The 24,804-nt window shown below is 60.2% G+C and overlaps 1 protein-coding gene across 1 annotated transcript in view; it reads left to right on the top strand.

Annotated features, from left to right (window-relative positions):
• The window catches only part of Slc12a7 (solute carrier family 12 member 7), a 48,774-nt gene that overhangs the window by 13,377 nt on the left and 10,593 nt on the right, over positions 1–24,804 (top strand). The window contains exons 2-13 of the mRNA XM_010644054.2: positions 14,344–14,438; positions 14,595–14,717; positions 16,704–16,850; positions 17,670–17,724; positions 18,766–18,896; positions 19,302–19,543; positions 20,087–20,298; positions 21,111–21,278; positions 22,909–23,007; positions 23,566–23,623; positions 24,077–24,251; positions 24,614–24,732. Of these exons, the coding sequence (XP_010642356.1) occupies positions 14,344–14,438; positions 14,595–14,717; positions 16,704–16,850; positions 17,670–17,724; positions 18,766–18,896; positions 19,302–19,543; positions 20,087–20,298; positions 21,111–21,278; positions 22,909–23,007; positions 23,566–23,623; positions 24,077–24,251; positions 24,614–24,732 (1,624 nt within the window). The remainder of the gene's footprint in view (positions 1–14,343; positions 14,439–14,594; positions 14,718–16,703; positions 16,851–17,669; positions 17,725–18,765; positions 18,897–19,301; positions 19,544–20,086; positions 20,299–21,110; positions 21,279–22,908; positions 23,008–23,565; positions 23,624–24,076; positions 24,252–24,613; positions 24,733–24,804) is intronic.

Below are 24,804 nucleotides of genomic sequence, written 5' to 3'. Positions count from 1 at the left end.
AGGCTCTGTCCGGAGCTCACCCGCGCGGCTCCAGCCCGGGGCGTGAGGCAGCTTCCCAGGAGTTCGGTCCTGCGCGCCGACCCGGCCCGGACTCCCTGGGTCACGAGAAGGACTCGGGCAGCTCTTTGTTCCGGAGTCAGTGACACTTTCACTTTCTGCGGGTGGGACGGCCTGCTCCGCTGCAGTCTCCCCAGCCCGTTCGCATCCAGCCTCCTCCTGGAGCTGGTCATGTCGGGCCAGATTTCATCTCTGGCCCCCCTTTCTTCTGGGGCTGCTGAGAAGGGCCCCATGCCTAGCTTACACATAGCCCTGGGCCCTGCCCAGGGAGGAGGAGAGAGGCGCGGTCATTCAGGGAATGGGTCCTTGGCGGGCCTTGCCCTTTGTTGCTCATGGCCTGGGCAGGAAAGGCCAGGTGCTTGCTCTCTGTACACTTTTGGGAGCCTTTGGACACCCTCCAGGAGCACCCCCTGTGAAGTGCCATCGTGCACTGTTAGGGGTTAGCCACCTCGCTGGGTGGCCCTTCCCAGGATGGTACGCTGTCCGGGCTCCTACTGGGAGTGTCTGGGGCAGCTGCCTGGCTGTGGCCATGAGACCAGACAAACCCTGAGCCTCACTTTTGCCGGTTCCCTGATCTGTGTTCAGCAGCCCCCGCTAGGAGGCCCAGTGCCCCTCCTGGGTGTCCAGGACCCAGACAGACCTCTTCTCTCCAGACCTCCAGTGTGGCTTGTGTTGCGGTCAGGGGACTTGAGCCATCTGTACCCCAAGTCAGGGTGCCAGTGTGCGGTCCAGGAGGGTGAGCCCCTTGCTCTGCAACCCACCAGCATCTGAAGCTCCTCAAAATCTCCCTGCCTGCACAGTCTCAGGTGGGAAAAGAGCCAGTGTGGGGCTCCTGCACATTCTGTGTCCCTTGATGCTCTAAGCTGACCTTGGGAAACGTGGCAGAGTTTTTGCAGGCCTTGCACACTGTACTCCCCTTGGGAGGTTTCTGGGAACTTCACTGCCATGCCTGAGGGCAAGCGTGCTGCTGCCTTGAGCTTTAGCCACATCCTCGTTTGTCACTGGAACTGTTGAGCCACAGCTGGTGGTGGAGATGCTCTGTGGCCAGTGTGATGGGCCCTGCTGGGGAAAAGGCTGCAGGCTTGGCTTCTTCATAGGAGGTCCGGGAGAGGCTGGAGCCCTTTCCAAAGGCCATGAATGTGTCTCAGGACAGCATCAGATTTGCCCTGTGAAGTTGACTGTAGTGCCCCATGATGGGTCACTGACCCTGGAGTGCTGCAAAGCAATGCTATGGTGGCGTCGGCCTCCTGGGCCACCCCAGCCTGCTGAGAGAAGGACCCAGGGGCAGAGCGAGGGCCTGGGCCTGCCAAGGGCAGGGCTGCCTGGGCCTGCGCCCCTGGGGTAAAGGAGCAGAGCTGGCTATCTTGGCACCGCAGCTTCTGACCTACAGGAGGCTTGGCTGAAGAGTGTAAGTCAGCCTTGTCCTGCTGTCCTGTCCTGGGCGGGCTGTAGGCTGTGCCCCAACCTGGAACTGTCCCTACTGCAGTGTCCCTGGCAGGTCCTGCAGCTGGCTCTTCAGAGTCCAGAACACAGGTCTGAGACCTTTGTGGGGTGTATGTGATGGAGCCCTCCCCCCTGCTCCCTGTGGACCCCACACCTGCCTCCACTATGCTCTGGAAGGACTCTGGGACCCTGCCCTGGGACATCACCATGTCTGTGTACACAATGCTTGTTCTGAGTTCTGTTTTGCTGTAAGATTTCTCTCCGGGTGAAAGTGGCACCTTAATGTTAGGTTCCCAAGTGAGTAAGAAAAGGCACTCGCATGGGCTGTGTCTCTGCTATCTTCCTTCTGGTCCAGGAAGCTCAGTGCCTTTCTCCAGAGTGGGGCCCGGATCAGCTGCCCGGGCTTGTGGTGGCTGGGACCACAGTTTTGGGGGGCCCCCTTGGGCCTTGCCCTGGGAAAGGAGCCTCACCTGCAGGCCATCCCTGGGCAGCTGCCTGGGTTTGGTTGTGGTTCCTCTTTTTGGATTCCTTTTCCATGGTTTGTGCTCTGTAGCTGAGTGAGCTCTGGTGAACTGCAGGTTCCCTCCTCTCATCTGCAGTGGTGAACCCGCCCTGACACACTGGGCAGGGCAATCCTGGGTCACCTTTGCCCTATCCAGCTTTCTGGTGCAGGCAGGCAGTAGGCACTGCTCTCTGCCACCCTCATAGCCACTGTCGCCAAATGGTCTCAGGGTCACCATTGGAGCATGGGGTGGTGGCACATGCCTGTATCCCAGCACTGAGGGAGGCTAAGGCAGGAGGATCAAAAGTCCAGTCATACCTGAGTGACTCAGGGAGACTCTGTCTCGTAAACAGGGCTGGGGTGTAGCTGAGTGTTGTGGTCCCCCTGTGTTCCATCCTCAGTACTGTGACAAAAGGAAACTCAGAGACAGCACTTCTAGGGTTCAATCCGTCCTGCTGAACAGGGACAGGAAGTGGCAGCTGCCCTCCTGGGTTTCGGGAAAGGATGGGTCACAGTGGCACTGCAGGCCACCTGAGCAGGGACAGGCGGGCTGTAGAGTCTGGGCACCATCTAGTCAGGAGTCCTTGCGGGTGGGCAGTGAGGGTCCCGGATGGCCCTTGGTAAGTCTGCAGTGTTCAGTGAGTGGGGAGCAAGGGCCAGTTCCAGACATGACCTTGACCAGGTTCGTATTTTGAAACCAGAGGAAGAGCTGAGGGTGTAGTTGTGTCAGTCACTTGCCTAGCACTCACGAGCCCCAGACCACAAAACAAAGCCCATCCAGGCTGGACATGCAAGCTATTCAGGATGCTGAGGCAGGAGGACAGCAAGTTTGAGTCTGACCTGGACAGCTTAGGCCCTGCCTCAGAATAGAAAGCATGGGGATGTAGCTCAGCATAAGAGCACTCGGGGTTTGATCCAAAGTACTGCAGAGGACAAAAACCAGAGGAAACAAAAGATATAAGGAAGCAGGTGGCTACTGGAGACAGTTGTGTCCGCCCTGTCTCCAGGTGACGGGCCTTGCCCTGGGAAGTGGGTGGTCAGCTTGGGTTGCTGAGCCTGTGTAGGAGTGAGTGCGCATGGACATATGCACAGTATATGTGTGATTGTGCACATGAGTGTGTGAGCATGTTCATACCACAGGGGCAGGCAGGGAAGGCTTGGTCACGAGCTGGTGGTACGCTGGGCCCCTCGGGCACCGTCCAGTGATGTGGGTCGCCTGCCACATGCCTGGCTCTGAGTCTGTCCCCGCTGGGGTCTGCTTGTAGTGGGAGGAGCCTGACCATCTGTAGCCTCCTCTGTGGGCCGTGGCATTGTGCGGTGGAGTGGTGAGCAGCTACTGGTGACTGCTGAGGGGGTGGCCACACCTGTTAGGCCTGGCAGGTGCAGATCACTGCAGCTATCGCCAGCTAGAGGATCGTTCTCCTAGGCTGCGTCCTTCATGGGCCTGTCCCATGTAGTAGCAGACATCCCCTCCTGTCCAGGGTCAGCAGTACCTGTGGGAGTGGTTCTGCAGGCTGATCAGAAGAGGGCTGGGGCCTGGCAGCCCCTGGGGACACTGGTGTGTGTCCTGGGTGCACAGGGTCTGAGCAGTGTGGGTGTGAACCATTCTCCCAGAGCCACCCACACAGGCAGCCATGTGTCCCTCCCTACCAGTGGTGAGTCACGGGCCCTGGGTCCTGAGGCAGTGGAGAAGCTGCAGAGGCGTTTGAGCTCCCAGCCAGAGCCCTGTGTGTGTGTACAGGGGTAGAGGTGCCAGAGCACCTTGAGGGAGGCTTCAGCGAGAGGGACGGAGCCTGATGCAGGGCGGCTGCAGTGCAGTGTCCTTAGCGTGGGACCCAGCTCTCTGGGTCAATGTGTCGCTGGTGCTGGGGACATGGTCTGAGGACTGCTGTGGGCTGAGGACCCAGGTTAGCGGAGTGCAGGCACGTGCACGGTTATCGCACCCATAAACCCAGCTCCCCAGAGCCCCCTGTCCTGGAGAGCAGTCGTCCCCCCTGGGAGGAGGTGACCCCAGGTGTCCACTGCCTGGAGCAATGCGCCCTTCTCAGAACTCCTCCTGCACTCCGAGGCCATTGGCAGGAGGGATGCCCACCGGGACCTCCGCCACACTGGCCCTGGCAGGACAGTGGGCCTTCATCACAGCCTCTCCTCTGGGCACAGGGCCACCATCCTTAGCAGCTGGCCAGGCCTGACCAGGGGTTCCCATGCCTTCCCAGAGGCACTGTCCTTGGGTGTGACATGGGTGACATCCTGCAGAGGGACAGGACACATGCTGTGATACCCTGTGGCTCCTGGGCCTGGCCTCTCTGCTGGACTGTGACCCCCCTCGGCCTTGGCAGGCCTCACCCAAGGGTAGAGCATGAAGTTCAGCTTGAGTATTAACGTGGCTCCCACAGGGCATGGCCAGTGACACACCCATCCCTCACAGTGCTGGGGACAGGTGTCTGAGTTGAGGAGCAATGGACAAGGAGCTGGCACAGCCCCAGGGTGGATGCCCTTGGGAGTGACAGGTGACCTGGGGCTGTCCCTGTGCAGCAGTGCGGTGGGGCTGATTTTAGCGCTGGGTGCTCCAAGGGGCCACCCTGCTGGAGACTGGGAAGCAGGCCAGGAGCAGCAAGGGTCCTGTGTCCAGGGTGATCGGCAGCCCAGCCCAGGGTCCCTGTGTCCGGAACACCCTGCAGGACCCTGTCCGTGACAAGGAAGGACCTGTAGGAGCTGGACTTGGGGGTCTTGGGGTCTGTGTCACAAAGCCCCCTGGCACCATGCACTGTGACCCTGTTGGTGGGCGCCCATGTGCCTGTTGTTTTCCGGGAGCCTGGGGCGGTCTGAAAAGACTGGAAAGAGACAGTCCTTTCTGGTGTGTGGTGCTCCCTGCTTCACTCAGGGCTCACAACCCTGCCCCTGTGGGGAGGTGGGAAAGGGTCCTGGGGCCCGGGAGGAGGGCATAGGGTGCCCAGGCAGTTAGGGTTGCTGGGTGCTCTCTGTGCTGCAACCTGGGGCTGGGCCATGGGCCTCAGGTGCAGCAGTCCCTGCAGTGTCCCCTGGATGGGGCTGCGGGGCCTAGGTTCCTGTTGCCGGGGCTCCTGTCCCCTCAGGGTGATGCATCCCTGAGGCTGTCACAGTGACCTGAGAGTCTCTCTGCCTCCGTTTCCCTCCCTGGAGCTGCTCATCAGAGTGGCTGTGATCTCCCATCATTTGGCTCCATCTGTGTGGGCCGTGGCGCCGGTGGCTTGGGCACAGCCCTTGGGGAGGCTCAGAGATGTGTCTGCTGGTCACTGGGGAGGATCAGGTGCCATTGAGTGAGAGGGGTTCCCGCCACTTAGCAGGGGTCCTGACCCAGCCCTTCCAGGCCTGTGACAGGAGCCAGGGTGCAGCCTGGGAGGCCAGATCCCTCCACCTGCCACTCACACCTCAGCCTCAGCCTTGGGCAGCAGCGCGCGACCCAGCTTCTCCCCTCCACGGCTGATGGCCACATTAGGCCGTGTCCTGTAGGCAGAAGGTCCCAGAACCACTCCCTGCGTGCTGGTCACAGAGCTGTGTCTCCGGAAGCCTGGTGTCCTGGGCCTCTCCACTGGGTAGTGCAGCCGGGGGCACAGACAGGGGGCCTCTACAGGTGTGTGCCTGGTGTGGGTGTGAGGCCATGGGCACTGGCACACACATCTGAATGTATGACTGAGTTACATGGTCACACGTGTGAATGTGTATGTGTGCATGTCGTGAGCACATTGCATGTGGTGAGTGCGTGCGTGTGAGCGTAGCTTGTGGACTTCCGGTCACACTTTGTGTTTGGAACCTATGTCTCAGGTAGCGAGCTGGGTGTCTTCTGTGCTTCCCTGGTGTCTGGTGGGCTGAGTGGGAGGGACACTGCCCAAAGGCTAGGTCCGGAGTGTCTGCTCACACCTGGACCAGCCCTGTGCAAGGAGGCCGGTGTGTGTTGCAGCATCAGGTCCTCTCCACCTCCGTCCCTGTGCACCTGGTGTGGGTGCCGCTGGCATTGGGCCCTGGCCTTGAAGCAGGGTGTTTGGTTGAGGAAGTGGAGCTGGTGAGGGGAGCAGGAAGGAAGGAAGCAGGATGGAACTCACTCCTGAGAGTCACGGGGCTTGCAGGGACTCAGCCAACAAGCTCTGTCCCCTCCCCCTGAGCTAGGGCGGTGGGGAGGGGACCGAGGCCAGAGGCTCAGCTGGGTGCGGAGGCCCAGCAGGCAGGGTGGGGCTGTGGGCAGTTCTCTGTTCTCAGGGCTTCTTCTGTGGGCTCCTCAGGGCCACTCTGTCCCAGCCAGAAGCCTGCCTGCCTGAGTGCTGCAGTTTGGCCTCCCCGCATGTGGGCTCCTCCTCATCACCATGCCTGGGACCCCGGCCTGGGTGCGCCAGGCTGCAGTATGGGGACCCTGCAGTATGGTCTCTGGGCAGAGGCAGGCTTCCCATGTGACCCCGAGGCCTCCATACTATGGAACAGAGCAGACTTCCTCCAGAGCTTGGTGGCAGGAAGTGGCAGAGGCTGCTGGACGTAGTGGGTGGCTCAGCTGACCTCAGGGAAAATGTGCAGTTCTGAGTCTCATGGGCCATCCTCCGCTCCTCCTCCGAGCCTTCCTGAGAGATAGTGCTGAGATCACCATCAGACCCTGGTGGATGGTGGGGGTGCTGGCCTCCGTCCTGGAGGTGCGCTAGGCCTAGCTGTGAGGAGGTGGGCGGCCTGCTGGGTGCAAGGCTTCTGCTGAGACCTAAACACTTCCTGGGCTGGACAGCCAGGGACAGGGCCCTGCCGTGGCCCCGGAACGGTCGGATCCTGGGGCCACAGCTCAGGCGGGCACCTGGAGGTCCATGCCTGTGCACCAGGGCTGATTCTGCTTGTGCCTCTGCTGTCTGCAGGAGAGGCTGCCCGTCCGAAGGCCCCTTGCATCTCTAGGGACTCATTCACCATCCCCAGAGGAGGGCCCTGTGCTCCACCAACAAGGAGCCCCTTGTGTGAACAGCGCCCGTGAGACGCAGGGAGCCTGGATCCCAGGAGGCCTGGGGCTGGGATGGGGTGAGTGCTGGCCCCACAGGTCTGCTGACTTGGGTCACTGGCGAGGCGCCTGGAGTCTGCTCTTCCAGCCGGGTCCCTGTGTGCCCTCCAGCTTCTTGATCTCTTTTCCCACAGGTGGCACCAGGCTTGTGGACGCTGGGCTCACCCAGGCCCGGGCACTCCCCACTCTGCTTTCCTGCCCATTTTTCGGGTGGTCTCTTGTGCTGGGGCATCAGAAGGGGCAGAGCTGCAGTGAGGCCTGTGTGCCTTTGGGAGGCTGTGGAAGTGGCTGCCCCTGCCAAAAAGCAAGAGTAGGTGGGGCCCAGGCTTCTTCCAGAGACCTCGCGCATCTCTTTGTGTCTGGACCCCACCTGTTCCTGTGGAATCGGCCCTGTATGGCACAGGTGCCTCTCTCCTGACCACACAGGTCAGGACAGTGTGACTGACACCTTCACGACACGCCTGCAGCCCCCACGGTTGGGTCGCTCCTCGCTGCTGCTGGCCCTCTCTTCTGTGCCGTGTGTCCCCAGGGACTCTGCTGGCCTCTCCAGCCCAGGCTGCCCTTGCTACCCGGTCTTTCCAGGTGAAGCTTGCAGGTGCAGGTCCCATATGCAGCTGTTGTCTCCTGCATTGCTTTCCTTTTTCTTTTTTCTGTTTTTTTGTTTTTTGAGACAGATGGTTGAGACTGACCTGGAACTCACTGTGTAGCCCAGGGTGGTCTTGAACTCACAGCAATCCTCCTGCCTCAGCCTCCCAAGTGCTGGGATTATAGGCATGCGTCACCACCCCCAGCCCCTCCTGGATTTCACTGGCTGGAGGTCCTCGTTTTAAAACCTTATTCATATTTCTTGGTGACAAAAGCCACCAGTGTCGTGCTCCAAGGCAGGAAAGGACCTGCTGGGACTGGCTATTTCCATGTCCCCCATCTGCTCCACAGACCTCTCAGAGCTGAGGCATCGGGTGGCGGTGCTGTCCACTGCTCCATCCCACAGATGGAATCGGGTCCTGAGTTTGGCCCGGTGCAGACCAGCCCTCTGGAGGGGTTGTGCGCAGGCTGTGGATGGCAGGTCCTGGCCCCCAATGGGAACCAGTACTGAAATGGGGTGAGTTGAGCATTGCAGTCTTTAAATATTGGCTGCCAGAGACAGGCTTCCCTCCTGGGAGGCGGAGACCTGAGTGGTTGGGCCCTGGCATCCCGGGTACTCTGACCCCTGCGGTCCATGCCTGAGCATCTGCCCCGCTGACAGTGCAGCTGTGTTGTGGCCAGGCCTCCGCCCCCGCAGACAGCAGGTGTCTGGGTCCTGCGCTCCCAGCTGGGATGGTGGCTGCACTCAAGGGCCTGGCCGAGGACACCTGATCCGGTTGCCTGGCTGTCCCGAGTCACGTCATCTGTCTGCTTCATTCGACCGACAGAGGCTACCCTAGCAGTGCCCAGCCCCTGGGACCTGCGGGGAGACAGCAGGTGGAGGCCAAGCCCTCCTTGGACCCTTGCAGCCATCATGAACATGAATGGGCAGGCAGATGGGGGTAGGCCCTCTGGTGCAGGCTGGTGCTTTGTCCCTGAGCCCAGCGGGTCGTGTCTGGTGACTTGGACTTGGCAGGGAGCACAAGGGGCTGTCCCGGGTGTGTGAGTGGTCTGCGTGTGTGCTGGGTAGGCCAGGAATGGGCAGTGTAGTACATGCTCTAGTGTGTGCATTTAAACCCAAGGTGGCCTTGGTGCAAACTTCAGTTGCAAACCCTTTGTCAAAAGCAAATGGAATCCAAGCTGCTCAGGAGGCTGAGGCAGGAGAATCATAAACTTGAGGCCAGCCTAAGCAGTTTAGCAAAATGTTATCACAAAAATGGAAAGGGTTGGGCCAGGGCCGCTGCCTGCCTTGAAAGCGCAAGGTTCCAAGTTCAATCCTTGGTATAAAAAATAAAATAAAATAAAAGGAAAGGGCTGACTGTGTAGCTCCATGGGAGAGCAGTTTCCTAGCATATGCAGGGCCCCAGCTTCCCCGTCCCAACAAAAAGCCAGAAGCTAAACCTTGAGTGTATTTGGCTTTAGAAGAGTTAGTGGAGATCTTAAAGTCAAGAATCACCAGGCAGTGAGGTGGGCCATAAGTAACGTCTCCCAGGGGGGTGGGTAGGATGAGGCAGGGACACCTCACACAGGAGGGGACCTGTTCTTGTCCCAGTCCTGGGTGCTCACTCTGCATGGAAACAGCCACATCCCCTGGTGGCTGTGTCCTCCCTGCCTGGTCACTTCGTTGAGTTTCAGAAGGAGCCCTCTCACGTGGAGGGGCCATCCTCTTAAAGGGTCTCTGCTGGAACTGTGGCTTGGGGCTCTGCAGATAAGGGAAAATGTTAGAGGTTGGTGGCAGACTCGGCTGCTTTCAGTGCAGTCCCCAAATTGGAAGGATTTACCACAATCCTGAGGGTGTGCCTAGCTCCCCTTCTATTTTCTCGTGTTTTCCGGACTTCTGCACCCCTATTACTGTGATGAGCCGCAGCATGAAATCCAGGGATCCCTGGGGCCATGTGCTGCCCCACCCGTGGCGCCCATGTGGGTTGAGTGTGAGCCCTGTGGCCTGGCCTGGCCTGTGTTTACTTTGTGACGTCTCCCCAGGTCTCAGCCTCATGGCCACTGTCACAGAAAACACGGCCAGGTATTCATGCCACTTGAATGGGCTGTTTCTTTCCTGCTGCCCACACCCTGCGGGGCTTTGTTCTCTGAGTCAGAGGGTGGGGGCCATCCCCCAACTCTACCAGACAAGACGCCCAGAACGCAGAGCTTCTGCGTCACTGCTCCCTGGGGTACCAGTCTGGGAAGGACAGTTGTTTCTCTGCTCTCCGAGCAGCTTTGTGTGCGCATTTCTCTACCTGTGCCACTGTGCACCACTAAGAACCCAACCATGCTAGACAGTGCCCTCCCGAGCTGGCAGGGGGCCTTGGCTCTGGGCATCGCCTGCCTCTTCTCCGACGCAGCTGCCTCTGCCTGGGATGAGGAACTTGAGCTCCAGCAGCCAGTGACCTTGTCTAGGTCGTGAGCGGGGCTGACTCTATCAGAGGGAGAATCTGAAACCCGTGTTCTCCCCTGCTGGAAGCATTCGGGCCCTGGCCGTAGCCTGGGTCCTCTCAGTCCCCTGTGTGACTCTTGCGCTCTGGGTGTGGCCTTCGTGCCTTCTGTGTGCTGTCACTCAGCTGGTCTTCTGTCACTGACCGTGGTGGGACCCTGACGGCAGGGGGCAGAGACCTAGGGAGCTCCGGCCCACTGAGCTGCAGGCACAGGAGAGCGGCTGGCCCATTCTCTGCAGCATGAGGGGCTCATGCCTGTCTTTAATCCCCGTGCGGGTTCCGCTGAGGATGTCAAGAAAATTGCGGTTCCCAAGTGGTGGCACTGGCTGTGCCTGCCTTGTGCCCCTCCCTCTCCCTCTGCCTGGCTCTGCCTCATTGCACATGCACACACGCACACACGCACACATGCACACACGCACACACACATCTCTGAGTTGTGCGAGAGCACACAGCAGATGACGGTGCTGCATACTGCTGTTTTGCTTTAAGTTTTCTGCAAGTACAGTTACTGAACCAGAGCACTGAGAGTGACTCGGTAAAGACTGTGTAGTCCTCACGCTTCACTGGGAAGGGGCTGGGGATGTAGCTCAGTGGTGCCATGCCTGCCCGGCAAGCACAACGTCCTGAGTTTGATTCCTGATGCTGAGAAAAAAAAGGTTTTGCTGTGAAGCCAAGTAGTGCTGCTAGAAATGAAATTTGGGTTCTTCCTTGTGGGCAGTGGGCAGTGATGTCCCCTGTGTCCCTTGATACCCAGGGAGCCCTGTCCACCTCGCGTATCCTGGACATGCTGTCGCTCCACATCCTGCCCTGGAGGGGTGCTGTTTCCTTTGCCCTGCTTGGGGCCTTGTGAACCCTCCACAGTGTGGGTTGCAGACACCATGGGGAGGGGGTCAGGTGCGAGGGCCCGTCTGGGGGATGCGCAGAGTGAGGTCTGGCCCACCTTGTCCCGCTGCAGCCCATGGTCAGTCAGTGGGCTGCGTCTGTCTCTGTGGCCTTCGCCTGTATGGGGCCTGGGCTGTGGGAACTCACATGGGACTGCGGTGGCTCCACCTTTTGGGTGGGAGGGGCCGGCAGGTGTGTCTCACAAGCAGTGCTGGTGTGTGTGTGTGTGTGTGTGTGTGTGTGTGTGTGTGCGCGCGCGCGCACGACCTGGACTGTGCCATCTCTGAGCCCCAGTGAACGACCAGCCCAGGTTTTCGGGTCAGGCCATGTTGTGTGTTTAGGCCGGCCCTGTGTGCTTGCCCTGGGGGCTGTGGGGTGCAAGGCGCCCTCTGGCCAGGCCAGCCAGGAAGGCAGTGTATGTAGGCCCCGGGGAAGGGTCAGCCGCCCCTGTCAGACAGCGCTGTGCTCACTGCCCACCCAGCCTGCGAGCCCTGGGCAGAAGCCTCCATCCACTGCTCTGCTCCTGCTGCTGTGCAGCTCGGTGGGGACATGAGGAAGTCTAGAGGTGCTAGACTATGCAGCAGGTCACTCAGGGTCCCGTGGAGACTCCGGGGACCCTCAGTGTGGGTCCCTTAATGGGCCTGGGCCTCGCAAAGGGGTTTTCTGTCTGTGCTTTAGAACATGTGACAGTGCCATCGTCCTGGGCCCCGGGCGGGCCTCTGTATCAGATTCAGGGCTGGGCCCTTTGTGTTTGTGAGTGACCTGGCCCTTGATTCCTGGAGCCAGTGTCAGAGCCTGCCTGGCTCAGGTGTGTTCCCCACTGTGCTGACCCAGAGCGTCAGTTGGTCCTGGTGTGGAGGCTGTGTGGCCCAGCGGTTTGGGTTCTGGCATGCTCGGCTGGAGTGTGGAGGTTCAGAACAAGTCCCAAGGGGTTGAGGGGTCCGGGGTGCGCTGGGGGCTGCACAGGTACTGGGGTCTGGATACCACTCTGAACCAACGAGAATCACCCATCATGCCAGCACAGTCTGCCCGGGTTTGGGGAATTTGAGACTCGAGGCTGCTGTCAGCCTGAGCGGTGAGTCACCCATGACAGGCCTGTCCAGGTGGAGATCCCGGGTTTAAGATCCTCGTGCCTGGGGGTTAGGAAAGCACCAAGTTTGGGACCCGAGAGGGGCCACACTGTGACTTGAGTGTGTCAGCCGTGTGGCATGGGGGGGCACCTGGCCTCCTCTCCTCTCTGAGCCGCATCCCCAGAGTGCCAAGCCTGGACTTGTAGCAGGTGCCGCCACGTGGCCTGTGCTTGCACCACTGTTCCTCAGCACAGGGGACATGGGGGTTTGGAACAGGACACAGTAATCCCAGAGCCGGCCCTGAGGTGTGGCCCGGTGCCAAGCCCCACCTGGTCCCTGCAGGGGCCTGCCTGCCTGTGAGTGTTGGGCCTGGTAGGTGTGTCCAGGTCCCGCCCTGCCTCCCTCTCCCCAGGTCCCTGTCTCTTCCTGTTCTCTCCTGCGCCTTCCTATCCCCTCTTCCCACTGCCGGGGCCACCTGTGCAGAAGGTGCCAGGCTATCACGAGGGAGGTGGAGTGGCTGTGCCCTGGAGTCCCCAGTGTGCCGATGGAGGACAGAGGGTGGCAGTTGGGCCGTTGCATGACCTCCCTGGGACCTCCCTGTCCCCGTCTCCTGTGCCACCACCACTCTGGGAGCCCCACCTCCCTTGCACATATCCCTTGAACTCCAGTGCCTCCCACAGGCCCCGGCTGAGGCCCAGAGTCGGAGCGCTAGGGCCGGGCTGCTGGGGAGCCTCCCTTGGCTCCTGCCAGTGCAGCCTGGCCAGGGCAGGGTTCGTGAATGGCCTCGTAGTACCCAGAGGCCAGCTGTGCTCTGTGCCCAGAGTCCTCACGGTGGTCCCACACGTGTGTGTGTGTGTGTGTGTGTGTGTGTGTGTGTGTGTGAGGTGGGGGGAGAGTCTCATCTCGTGGGAAACCAAGTAGTGAAGGCTGGGCCAGGAAACTGTCCCCTTGTCCTGTGTCCAGGGTTGTGGAGCCCCCTGGGGGCTGACAAGGACACAGGGACCTGGGTTCCCCACTCTGCTGACCCGGAGCGCCAGTTGGTCCTGGTGTGGAGGCTGTGTGGCCCAGCGGTTAGGGTTCTGGCATGCTGGGCTGGAGTGGGAGCTCAGAACAAGTCCCAAGGGTTACTGTGGGCTGTGCAGGTGTCCACAGGGTCTGGACAGGGTAGGTGACCCTGCCTGTGAGGCTCTTTTCTGTGGCCATGCGTGGTGCTCCAGATCTCCTGGCCACAGGTGCCATCCCCACCTTCTGCTGTGCCTGTGCTACCCTGCATCCCTGCCCCGGGGGTGTTGAATGATCCTGTGTGAAAAGCAGCAAGCCTTTCAGCTTCCCTAAAAACCTGGGGTGAGCAGGAAGTTAGGTCCAGCACTTTAGGTGGGAATTTCACCCAGAGTGGGGTCGTGAGTATTTCCAGGCCGAAGGCGCTCACCGTCCTGTGGTGACACTAGGTGTACCACCCTAGGTATGTGAGGGGCCTGGCGCCCGCGCAGGTGCAGGACAGGGAGGGTGCTGCTACCGACCGTAGGGCAGCATACATGGGATTTCACGAGGAGATACAGGTTCTCTGAAAGGTGGGAGCAGGTTCGGCGATGACAGTCAGACAAAAGCACTCAACACCGAGGTGAAGTTTGCCAATGCTGCTGCAATTTTATTTCTAACTCCAGGTGTTTATATACTAGTTTCAAGGGCACATCACAAGAGTGATTCCAGTCACAGGCAGGCATAAGATAGACAATAGTACTGTAAAAATTAAGACCACAAGGTCAAGGTAAGACCACACCTATATACCATCACAAAAGCTAAGACCATTAAGTCAAGGTAAGACCACACCTATACGCAGTCAGAAGGGGAAGTTTGTAAGACAAAGGACTGGCTTTAGCATGTCACCTTCAGGTTCACCTTCAGGACTTCACAGTCCGGGGCTCAGGGTCAGCACTTTGGCCACCCATCCTCTTGTGCCTCAATATCTCCACATCTCTAGGAACATCTAATTGTTCCTAACCTTTCCTGGGCCCAGAATACAATTCTACAGATAATGAACAAATAGTAATAAAGACAAAATAGAACAGAATTATAGATGAACCCAATGTCCCCAAACTGCAGGCAGAGAGGCCAGCTATTCTCTTCACGGCTGACTTCGCATGCGGTGTGTGCCAAGGACCTCCAGGAGGCTTAACCCCGTGGGGACGATACCTCTGGTCTGGTTTCTGCCAGGTGACCGGCATTGTCACGCAGACTCTACTGGCGTGGTCGTGGCAGGGTGCCTTGTCCCCAACACCCCCTTTCTGTGCCCTGTTCTTCCTCTGACTCTGCCCACTCATCCTAAAGGAGATGGGACACCCCGGGAGAGCAGCCCGTTCATCAACAGTGTCGACATGGAGCGGGAAAGCTACTACGAAGGGAAGAACATGGCTCTCTTCGAGGTGACGTTGTCCTGTTTTGTTGGGGGAGAGGTGGCCGAGGTCCCCAGTGTGGCAGTGATGGGCACACCTCCTCGCCGGGGCTGCCCTAACCCCCTTCTCCGGGCCTCCCGGCTCGGGCCCCTCAGACTGTTCCGTGACAGTGCCTGTCCCCAACAGGAGGAGATGGACAGCAACCCCATGGTGTCCTCCCTGCTGAACAAGCTGGCCACCTACACCAACCTGAGCCAGGGGGTGGTGGAGCACGAGGAGGATGAGGACAGCAGGCGGCGCGAGGCCAAGGTATTGTGCCCACGCCCTACAGGTCCCCCTTGGTCCTCGGCGTCTCCACAGGGTCAGGTGCCACCCGCCTCAGGTTCAGTCCTCGAGGGGCAGTGCCCCAGCGCTGTGAATGGCCGCAGGGCCCCCTTGCCAGGGCTGGGTGGCCACTGGCCCCACTGGTGCTCTCCACCCTTCCGAAGTCTCCAGGGTCTGGGTCAGGTACAGGGGCAGCGCCAGTGAGATGGGTTGGCGGGGAGGACGCTGCGCTCCGTGAACACCACGAGTTGGGAGACATTAGCAGGGCTGGACCTGCAGCCCAGGCCCCGCCCTTGCAGCCCTGGGTCTCTGATCCCTGTCTCCCAGCCAGGCACACCCTCCTGGTCCTCAGCAGGTGGCCAAGAGAGGATGCTGCTGTCTGTTTGTTTTGTTTTGTTTTGTTTTTTTCAGTACAGGGAATGGAATTTCGCCCAGAGCCTTTGCGCCAAGCTATATCCCAGCCTCTCCAAGTTTTCATCTTGGGACAGGGTTCCCCTGAGTTGCTAAATTGCCCAGGCTGGATTTGAACTTGTGATCCTCCTGCCTTAGCCTCCCAGAGTGCTGGGATTACTGGACTGTGCCCAGCTGCCCTGGTGCTTGTCAAAAACACCACCTATCCCCACTTTCTCTGCAAGGAGGGGTCTGTGTTGGGGGAGAGAGTAGGAAGGGGAGGTTGAAATGTCACCTTCCACACACACCCTCCTCTCCAGGGCCTCCTCAGGCAGACCCCCAATCTGCAGGGGTGTTCCCCCCACTCACGCTGCACATGTGATAGGACAGGGTGGGCAGTGATGGCACTGTGGCCTAGCTGGCTCTGGCTGCCTTCCTGGCATGGAGGGGCAGTGCCTCCCCAGAGTTGCCTATGCCGCAGGGACCTCCTGTCCACCCTGGGGACTCTGGAGGCTCTCAGTGATGGGTCTGTCACTCCAGTGCATTTCTGGACTCCCCTGCCCGGGGCTGCCTTGTGGCCTGGAGGCCTTAGTCCCCACCACCGTCCTCTGTTTTCTGCTAGAGGTGAGGTGGGGGAGACCCAGCCTGCGCCAGGGAACAGGTGTTCTCCCAGGGGTCCTGGTGGGGACAGTCCTCACCTGACTGCCTGTGCACCCAGTCGGGACTTTATGAGCATTGCACTCAGGGCGCTGTAAGGTGCCCACCCAGGCCACAGCCCTGGCTCCTGTGCTTCTTGGGGACCTGTGTCCCAGGCTGGATTTTAGTCCATGGGCAGAGCTCTGTCACGGATGGGCAGAACTCAGTGGAGGGAATAGCCTTGTCCTGTCTTCCTTCCGGGCTGGTTCTGTCCCCAGGGTGGGAAGGTCGGGGGCTGCCCCATTGTCCCTCCTCGGCCGGTGTGCTCCAACAGGCCATAGGGAGCTGAGCCCTGCTGAGCTGGCAGCCAGGTGTGTGGCTAGAGTCCCACAGACTGGGCTGTGCCCGGATGGTTGCTTGTGCCTCCCTCTGGGGACCATTTCTTGGGTTGTGGGGACATGTATCTTACTCTCTCCAGTGGAGACTCTGAGATCTTCCATCTGTTCATGGTCTGCAGGGTGCAGACCCTGATCTCTGTCCAGACCGAGGGTTGGGAGGTGCCGGAGGTCACCATGCTGGGCCCCTCCTGGACATCATTGCTGCCGGGTGTCTGGCGCAGTGGGTGAAGTGCTGCCCTCCTGTGCCTGCTCCTGAGGGGCCTTCCTGTCCTTCTGTGGTGGTCAGTGCATTCTTTGGTGGGGCTGCCTAGTCTGGTCACAGGAGTTGGTATCCGCCCCCAGGCCCAGTGTGTGTCCCAGACCCACCATGCCCAAGCTGAGAAGAGGGTGGGCTGAAACATGGCTTGTGTTTAGGCAAGTAGGGGGCCCAGGGAAGCCCTGCAGGGCCTGTTCCTGGGCTTGAGGATCTTCAGCCCGGGTCTGAGCTGGGGGCCAAGCCACACAATGTGTACTGAGCTGGGCCCTCTGACACGGTGCTGTCTTCCAGGCCCCGCGCATGGGCACCTTCATCGGCGTCTACCTTCCCTGCCTTCAGAACATCCTGGGCGTTATCCTCTTTCTGCGCCTGACGTGGATCGTGGGGGCAGCTGGCGTCCTGGAGTCCTTCCTCATCGTATCTATGTGCTGCACCTGTGTGAGTGGCCACGGTCTCTACTCCCCAAGGGTCCAGGGCTGGAGCACCCCACCTGTGGGGGCCATGAGAGTCTGCTGCTCTGAGCCATAAGGTGACCCTGCAGCTCCGTCCTAAGGTGCCAGCACACCTTGGGAACATGGGCTACCTGCTGGCCTGCTGAGGACTGGTCCACTGACCATCCTACAGGGCCGCCAAACTGTCAACAGGCCCCATTCAGTCAGGCTGTGCTTTGATGGGCCACCTTCCAGTTTGGCAGGACATTTCCTGGGGCCCTGTGCCCTGTGCTTGTCCCTGGTGACCCACTGTCTCTCCACCTCTGCCCTCCAGTCCTGTTACCTACCCATTTGTCGGGGCCCTTATTCCCCTGAGAAAAGCATAATATAGCTCTTTCATCTCCCAGCTGTCACCTGAAGATACCCAGCAGGGTCCCCTGTGACTGGCTGCAGGCATAGTACTGTCCTTCCTGTCTGTTCACTCACAGGCAGCTGCTGGCACTTCCCACGCCATGGGCAGGCTTTCCTGAGAGGGCGGTAGCTGGAGGCTTGGCCCCAGAGCCTCCCAAATGCACTCTGTACCCCTGGGGGAGTGGGCAAGAGATGGGGCCACTGTGCCATCTGTACAGGGTGGCATCTTCCTGGGGTCCCTAGGTCATGGGTACCTAGGTAGAGCCAGCCTCTACCCAGGACCAGTGACCCAAGTCATTGTGTCCTGTGAGTGCCCCCAGGTGCCCCACGTTGTCTCACGCTGCTCCTGAGATTGGGTGCTAGGTGGGTGGCCCAGCCCAGGGCACCTGCCCTCAGAGGCCACCTGTCATTGCAGACGCTGCTGACTGCCATCTCCATGAGCGCCATTGCCACCAATGGCGTGGTCCCAGGTGAGGCCCTGCTGCCCTTCTCGTGTGTTGTTACCCCAGCCCTGAGTGTATGGACCCTTCCTGCTCCACTGTCATGGACAAGGTCGCCTCCTGTGTCTCGCTGTGTATGCCAGCCTTGAGGCCACTTGCTGCAGAGCTGGGGTTCCTGGTGGCCCAGGGCTCTGTGGTGGCTGAAGGGTGGTCTTGTCCGTCCCCGCCTTTGTCCTCTGCACCCCGGGGCTAGTGTTCCTCCTGACCAGGGGCCACCTCATTTTGGTCTCAGTTACCCTGGAACTGTGGGGCTTTTGTTAAATCCAGTCTTTGAAGAGTGGGCTCAGATGCCAGTGTGCAGTTGTTGCTGGGGAGCTCAGCCACCTTGCTGAGGACTGGGCTGGGCTGGGCAGCCTGTGTCCCCGGGCCTTGGGTCCCTTTTGCCTCTGCTTCCCTGTGGCAGCTGAGCCCGTGGCTAGAGCCCTGGGCAGCGCACCCAGCAGGGCTGGAGTGAAGGAGGGCAGGGCCTGTGACCGCACTGGGGCCTCTGCTGGTTCTGTGAGTGCAGAGATGAGGCTGAATGTGCCGTTTAAGTCAGGTAATGGTAGAGCGGGTGCCTCAGCTTGCAGCCCAGACTGGAGAAACCAAGTCCAGGACCCTGCTTCTGCTCGCTGTGTGTAGAAATGGAGCCGAGCTTGAGGTGCCCCAGAGTGGGTCCTGGGCAGCTGCCTGCCTGTGCACAGCATCGGCCTTCCCTGACCCGGGCGTGCAAGGCTGTGCCGGCTTTGTCTCCAGGGACACAGTGATAGGCCCCAGACAGTCCGGCTCTGCTCTGCGTCTGTGTGAGAATGCGTCACCGGAACTAGCTGTTTGGTCTACACTGGGGGGGCGGTGCTGTGGGAGCTGCTCTGGACCCCTGAAGAACACCCCTCCCTGGGAGGGGAGGCCCAGGTCAGGGTCATGAGAGCCCCCAGGCATCCTCCATGAGAGCTGCGTGTGCCCTCCTGGCTCTGCCCCTGCAGAAATACGCATCCCCTCTAACCCGTTTCTCTCTGGCCATGTCCCTTACAGCTGGGGGCTCCTACTACATGATATCTCGGTCTCTGGGGCCTGAGTTCGGGGGAGCTGTCGGCCTCTGCTTCTACCTGGGCACCACGTTTGCGGGGGCCATGTACATCCTGGGGACCATCGAGATCTTCCTGGTGAGCGCCATCCAACGGCTCCCACACCCAGTGCTCTGCCCTCCGGCTGCTCCTGGGTGCCCCACTGCCCCCACTCTGCCTTGGCTCTGGCTGAGTCCCACTTTTGAGGACTGCAGCATGCGTCCTCCCTGCCCCCAGCCTCTCTGCCATCTGGGAAGGCCAGAGGCAGGGTGGCTGTCAGAGAGACAGAGACATGGAGACAGACCAGCCTTCCTGCTGTGTCCCAAAGGGCCCTCTCCCCGTGCTATGTCACACACAAGCTGGGCCGCACAGGGATAGGGGGTCCCTGGGAGGTCTTCATGCCCCTTGCTTCTCGGGTGTCAGTAGTCAGGAAGGCCAGGATGCAGGATCCACGAGTGTGGGTGGCCTGGGTGGCCGACCCTCCTGACTTGCTGCGTCCTGCAGACCTACATCTCCCCGGGAGCTGCCATCTTCCAGGCGGAGGCAGCAGGGGGTGAGGCAGTGGCCATGCTGCACAACATGCGGGTCTACGGCACCTGCACACTGGCCCTCATGGCAGTGGTGGTCTTCGTGGGTGTCAAGTACGTCAACAAGCTGGCCCTGGTCTTCCTGGCCTGCGTGGTGCTGTCCATCCTAGCCATCTATGCCGGTGTCATCAAAACTGCCTTCGACCCGCCTGACATCCCGTGAGTCAGCCCTCAGGCCTGGCCCTGGCCCTGCTCTCCATCCCTCCCCGCCAGGGGGTCCTGGATGGCCACATTTTCCTGAGCGCCTGGGCTTGTGGGGACCATGGGTGTGCAGTGCTGTGGTGTCGCGTGGTCATGCTGGGATGCTCTGGGCACAGAGGCTGTATGGGCCCCACATTCTCTGAGTAGCCACCCCTCCCCACACCAGGCCCCTTTGTCCTCAGAGACCCCAGTGGGCTCTTTCACCTCCCTTTTCTTGCAAGGTTGAGAAGGGAGGTATTGGCCAAGTCACAGCCAGCCCATGAGGTGGGGCCTGGGCCCTCGGGCTGGGAGTGGTGTGGGGCTGAGGTCAGGGCTGCTGGGCTCTGGGCAGCTGGGTGGAGAGAATCCCTGCTGCACAGCAAAGCCGGTGAAGGTGGGGCAGCCCAGCAGGATGAGTGCTCTCGCTGGTCTGGCTCAGGGTCAGGCCCATGAGTGGCCCTGCTGTTGCTCTCATCTGACATGGGGTGCCTGAGGGAAACTGAGTCTCGGCTGCCCCTGCAGCGTCTGCCTCCTGGGGAACCGCACGCTGGCAAAGCGCAGCTTTGACACTTGCGCCAAGGTTCATATGGTCAACAATGCCTCGGAGGGGACCATGCTGTGGGGCCTCTTCTGCAACGGCTCCAGCCCCAGCGCTGCCTGCGACCCATACTTCATGCAGAACAACGTCACCGAGATCCAGGGAATACCCGGTGTGGCCAGTGGTGTCTTCCTGGGTGAGCCCTGGGGGCAACGTCCCCATCCCTCCTGGCCACGCCCCCTCGGCCAGGGCAGAGAAATCTAATGCACTGCATCAGGCCCACAAATTGGTCTCAGAGCCAGTCATTTGCGTGCTGGGGAACTGTGTTAAGGAAATAACTGTGGGCGCAGTTCCATGAGGAACCTACCTCGCTCTCTCCATCACTCTGATCTGGAAGACAGGCCTGGCTCTGGGGAAGAGGCAGCATTGGGGTTAGAAAGTAGCACTGGTCCCTGGTTGCCTACCGCAAGGCATCTTGAGGCAGGCTGAGGTCGTGTGTGTGCCCCAAGGGTGTGTGTGACCTTGCCGGGTGCCTGTGCAGGTTGGGAGGCAGGGAGAGCCATCCTAGGCCTCCCTAGAGGCCCTTGGAGGCCCCAGTGCATGAGCCCAGCCCAGCAGGAGCCCCCACAAAGCCATGGATGGGGGTCTGGTCACCAGTTCAGGGTGGACGCAGAGCAGGAAGGCCATGTTGTAGTCTGAGGAGGCTGGGTCGTTCACAGGCAGCACAGGGCCGACCTGGCCCGGCTTGGCCACCTGCCCCAGCCTTCATGTGCTGGGCCTGTGCCAAGTACTCCTATGCCTAGGGCTGTTTAGGACTGCATGGTGCCAGAGGCTCCTGTGGCCGGGCCTCGCACACAGGTTTGGTTTTGGTGAGGGCAGCTTGGGGGACAGATGTGGGCTCTGTGGGAGGACACAGGCCCTGAGCCTCCCTTGCAGGCTTAAGGCCCCCAGGAGCCCGACAGAAGGTTCTGGAACCTGCGGTGAGACTGCTGCCGGCTGTCTCTGCAGAGAACCTGTGGAGCACGTACTCGGACAAGGGTGCCTTCGTGGAAAAGGAGGACGTGCCCTCAGTGCCCGTGCCCGAGGAAAGCCGCACCAGTGGGCTGCCCTACGTGCTAACGGACATCATGACCTACTTCACCATGCTGGTCGGCATCTACTTCCCCTCGGTCACCGGTGAGTCTCTGTCCTCTGCACCGTCTCTGCCTGTCTCTGTCTCCACCTCTGTGTGTCCCTCTGTCCCCGCCTTGTCTTCCCCCGTCTGTCTGTCTCCGTCTCCACGTTTCTGTTCTTTCCCTGCCTCTCTCTGTCTTGTTGATGTTTCTGTGTCTCCATCTCGTGTCTCCCTGTATCTTTCCACCTCTCTCAGACTCTGTCTCTTTCATAGTGAATCCCCTAGGAATTGCCTGGACAGCACTAGGGGTGGAGACCCTGGAGTGGCCTTATGTGCTCCTAAGCCCTGGTCCCTGGCTGTCCCCTGCCATGTTCTGTGCTGGTCGGTGACAGACTGGATCTGCCCGCTCCTGTGCCTTCGGCCCTAGTGCCATCCTGTGTTACCGACCGTAGGGCAGCAAACACGGGATTTCACGAGGAGATACAGGTTCTCTGAAAGGTGGGAGCAGGTTCGGCGATGACAGTCAGACAAAAGCACTCAACACCGAGGTGAAGCTTGCCAATGCTGCTGTAATTTTATTTCTAACTCCAGGTGTTTATATATTAGTTTCAAGGGCACACCACAAGAGTGATTCCAGTCACAGGCAGGCATAAGATAGACAATAGTATTGTAAAAATTAAGACCACAAGGTCAAGGTAAGACCACACCTCTATACCATCACAAAAGCTAAGACCATTAAGTCAAGGTAAGACCACACCTATACGTAGTCAGAAGGGGAAGTTTGTAAGACAAAGGACTGGCTTTAGCATGTCACCTTCAGGTTCACCTTCAGGACTTCACAGTCCGGGGCTCAGGGTCAGCACTTTGGCCGCCCGTCCTCTTGTGTCTCAATAGCTCCACATCTCTAGGAACATCTAATTGTTCCTAACCTTTCCTGGGCCCAGAATACAATTCTACAGATAATGAACAAATAGTAATAAAGACAAAATAGAACAGAATTATAGATGAACCCAATGTCCCCAAACTGCAGGCAGAGAGGCCAGTTATTCTCTTCACGGCTGACTTTGCATGTGGTGTGTGTCAAGGACCTCCAGGAGGCTTAACCCCGTGGGGACGATACCTCTGGTCTGGTTTCTGCCAGGTGACCGGCATTGTCACGCAGACTCTATTGGCGTGGTCGTGGCAATCCTGTGACTTCTGAGTGGTGGCTCTTTCTCTGGGCCACAGGAGGGTGTTGGCCACTTGCAGGTACAGCCCTGTGGCTATCAGGCCATGAGCCGTCAGCACGTGTCACTATCTGGGGATTTCTGGATGTGGCCCTGAGGTTTGCTGAGATTTCAGGGCTCTGGCACAATGGAGAATGGCTGCTATGGCCGTGATGGTGATGGTGACTGGCTGGGCTGGGCTGGGCCTCGTCTTTACCGCCTGGAGAGGGTCCCTGGGACTCCAGCCTCACTGTGATGGGACACCTGGCTGGGGTTCTTCACCCGGCCTGAGCCCCCTGCCCTGTCCCTGTTCTGTGGTGTGGATAGTGGGGTCTGGGCCGTGCTATCTGAAGCCTGAAGACATGCAGTCCCTGGAGAGCACCGTCCTGCGTCTGGCACCATCCTTTCTGCCACCTCGGGATTTGGGCCAGCTGCGTCACGTGCCAGGCCCATCCGCCCCATGTTGGCTTGTCTGTGTCTCCCACAGGTATCATGGCAGGGTCCAACCGCTCCGGGGACCTCAAGGATGCTCAGAAGTCCATCCCCACTGGGACCATCCTGGCCATTGTGACCACATCTCTCATTTGTATCCTTGCCGGACTTGCAGGTGGTGGCACTGGCTTCTGGCCTCCTGCTCCCTTGGCCCCAACTCTGAGCCATCTTGGGGCTCTCAGTCAAGTGGACCCAGGCCTCTGCCTCGACCCTGTGGAGCTGGGCTGCCCACAACACGTGTGCCACGGTGGCGTGACGCCCAGACCCTGCTTTCCTCACTCTTGGTCAGGCAGTGTTCTCTGTGCAGCCCGAGGGATGGCCACACTGTCACGAGGACACTCCACATTGAGGACAGGTGACCGCTGCAGGCGGTTTAGGAGTGGGAAGCTGGGCTGCAGGTCCCTGACGCCCATGAGCCCCGCTTTTCTGGCTGAGCAGTGTCCCCCAGTGACAAGCGTCTCCATAGCGGCCACACGTAGGCCAGGCTTATCCAGAGCCTTGTGCCAGGCAGCTGGGTGCAGCTGCGAGAAGGGACCCTGAGGACCTGGGGCTGGGTGTGGGGCTGCATTGGGGCAGCACTGCCCAGGACATGGGGAGGACATGCGGCACCATCTCCCGATTAGGCCTGGCCGCTCCTTGACCCGAGCTGCAGATCTCTCCTGCATTGTGCTCTTCGGGGCCTGCATTGAAGGTGTGGTCTTACGAGATAAGTACGTTGGCCTCTGTCTGGTCAGGGTGTTAACGTCTTCCCTTGGGCCTGGAGGCCCCAAACCACCCAGCTGGCACCTGACTGCTGGGCCTGGGCATGGACAGGAGTGGCCTTGGACCTGAGGCATGCCACTGAGCAGAATGTGGGGCCTGGTGGGGTGTGCGTCTGTCAGGACTGGTCACGGGCCCTGGTGGGGAGGCCACGTGGTCCCTGAGGCCGTGGCAGGGCCAGATGTGCAGGTGACTACAGCAGCTCAGGGGTAAGCGGGGCTTCCTGCTCCTGAGAGCCTCCCGGGTGAGAACAGAGCACCCATCTCACTTGGAGATATGGGCCATGCTGGGCAGACTGGCCAGGTCCACACCCCGGAGTGCTCTCAAGGGGACAGAGGTGTTTCCAGCTGTCCTCAGCCAGCTCTCTGGAAGCTATACTGACTGCCTGCCTTGCCTGCCCACAGGTTTGGCGAGGCCCTGCAGGGGAACCTGGTCATCGGCATGCTGGCCTGGCCATCCCCCTGGGTCATCGTCATCGGCTCCTTTTTCTCCACCTGTGGCGCTGGCCTGCAGAGCCTGACCGGGGCACCCCGCCTGCTGCAGGCCATCGCCCGTGATGGCATTGTCCCCTTCCTGCAGGTGAGCCCTTTGGGGGCCTGGGGAGTTGGGTCGGTGGGGGACAGTGAGGGGTCTCTTCCTGGGTGTAACTTTTAGGGTGATGGTGCACACGCACGTGTCCCCCGTGGAAGTCACTTCTCCTGGCTGCTGGGCTGGTCCCCAGGCTTAGCCCCAGGAGTGCACGAGTGGGTCACATCTGTTCGTGTGGCCCCTGGAGCCTGTGCCCTAGACGATTCACTGATGCCAGGGACAGATGGGCTGACCTGGGCCACTGTGACATGGGCACACCGGGCCTGGCTGGGACGGTCCTCCGACTCGGTGGTACATTAAGAATCTTGGAACTGCTTGTCTCCCCCACCCCTCACCTGTCCTCATCCCCACAGGTGTTCGGCCACGGGAAATCCAACGGGGAGCCCACGTGGGCCCTGCTGCTCACGGCCCTCATCTGCGAGACTGGCATCCTCATTGCCTCCCTGGACAGCGTGGCCCCCATCCTGTCCATGTGAGCGGCTGTGGCCGACGGGCGCCCGGGGTGGGACGCTGACGTGCTCCCCTGGGCATGGCTGGCGGGATG

The sequence above is a fragment of the Fukomys damarensis genome, unplaced genomic scaffold (genome assembly GCF_012274545.1).
Source record: "Fukomys damarensis isolate Sample0158 unplaced genomic scaffold, DMR_v1.0_HiC HiC_scaffold_1, whole genome shotgun sequence".
In the NCBI taxonomy this organism is placed as follows: Eukaryota; Metazoa; Chordata; class Mammalia; order Rodentia; family Bathyergidae; genus Fukomys; species Fukomys damarensis.
The sequence above is the reverse complement of the archived record's forward strand: the minus strand, read 5'-3'. Positions and strand labels throughout refer to the sequence as shown.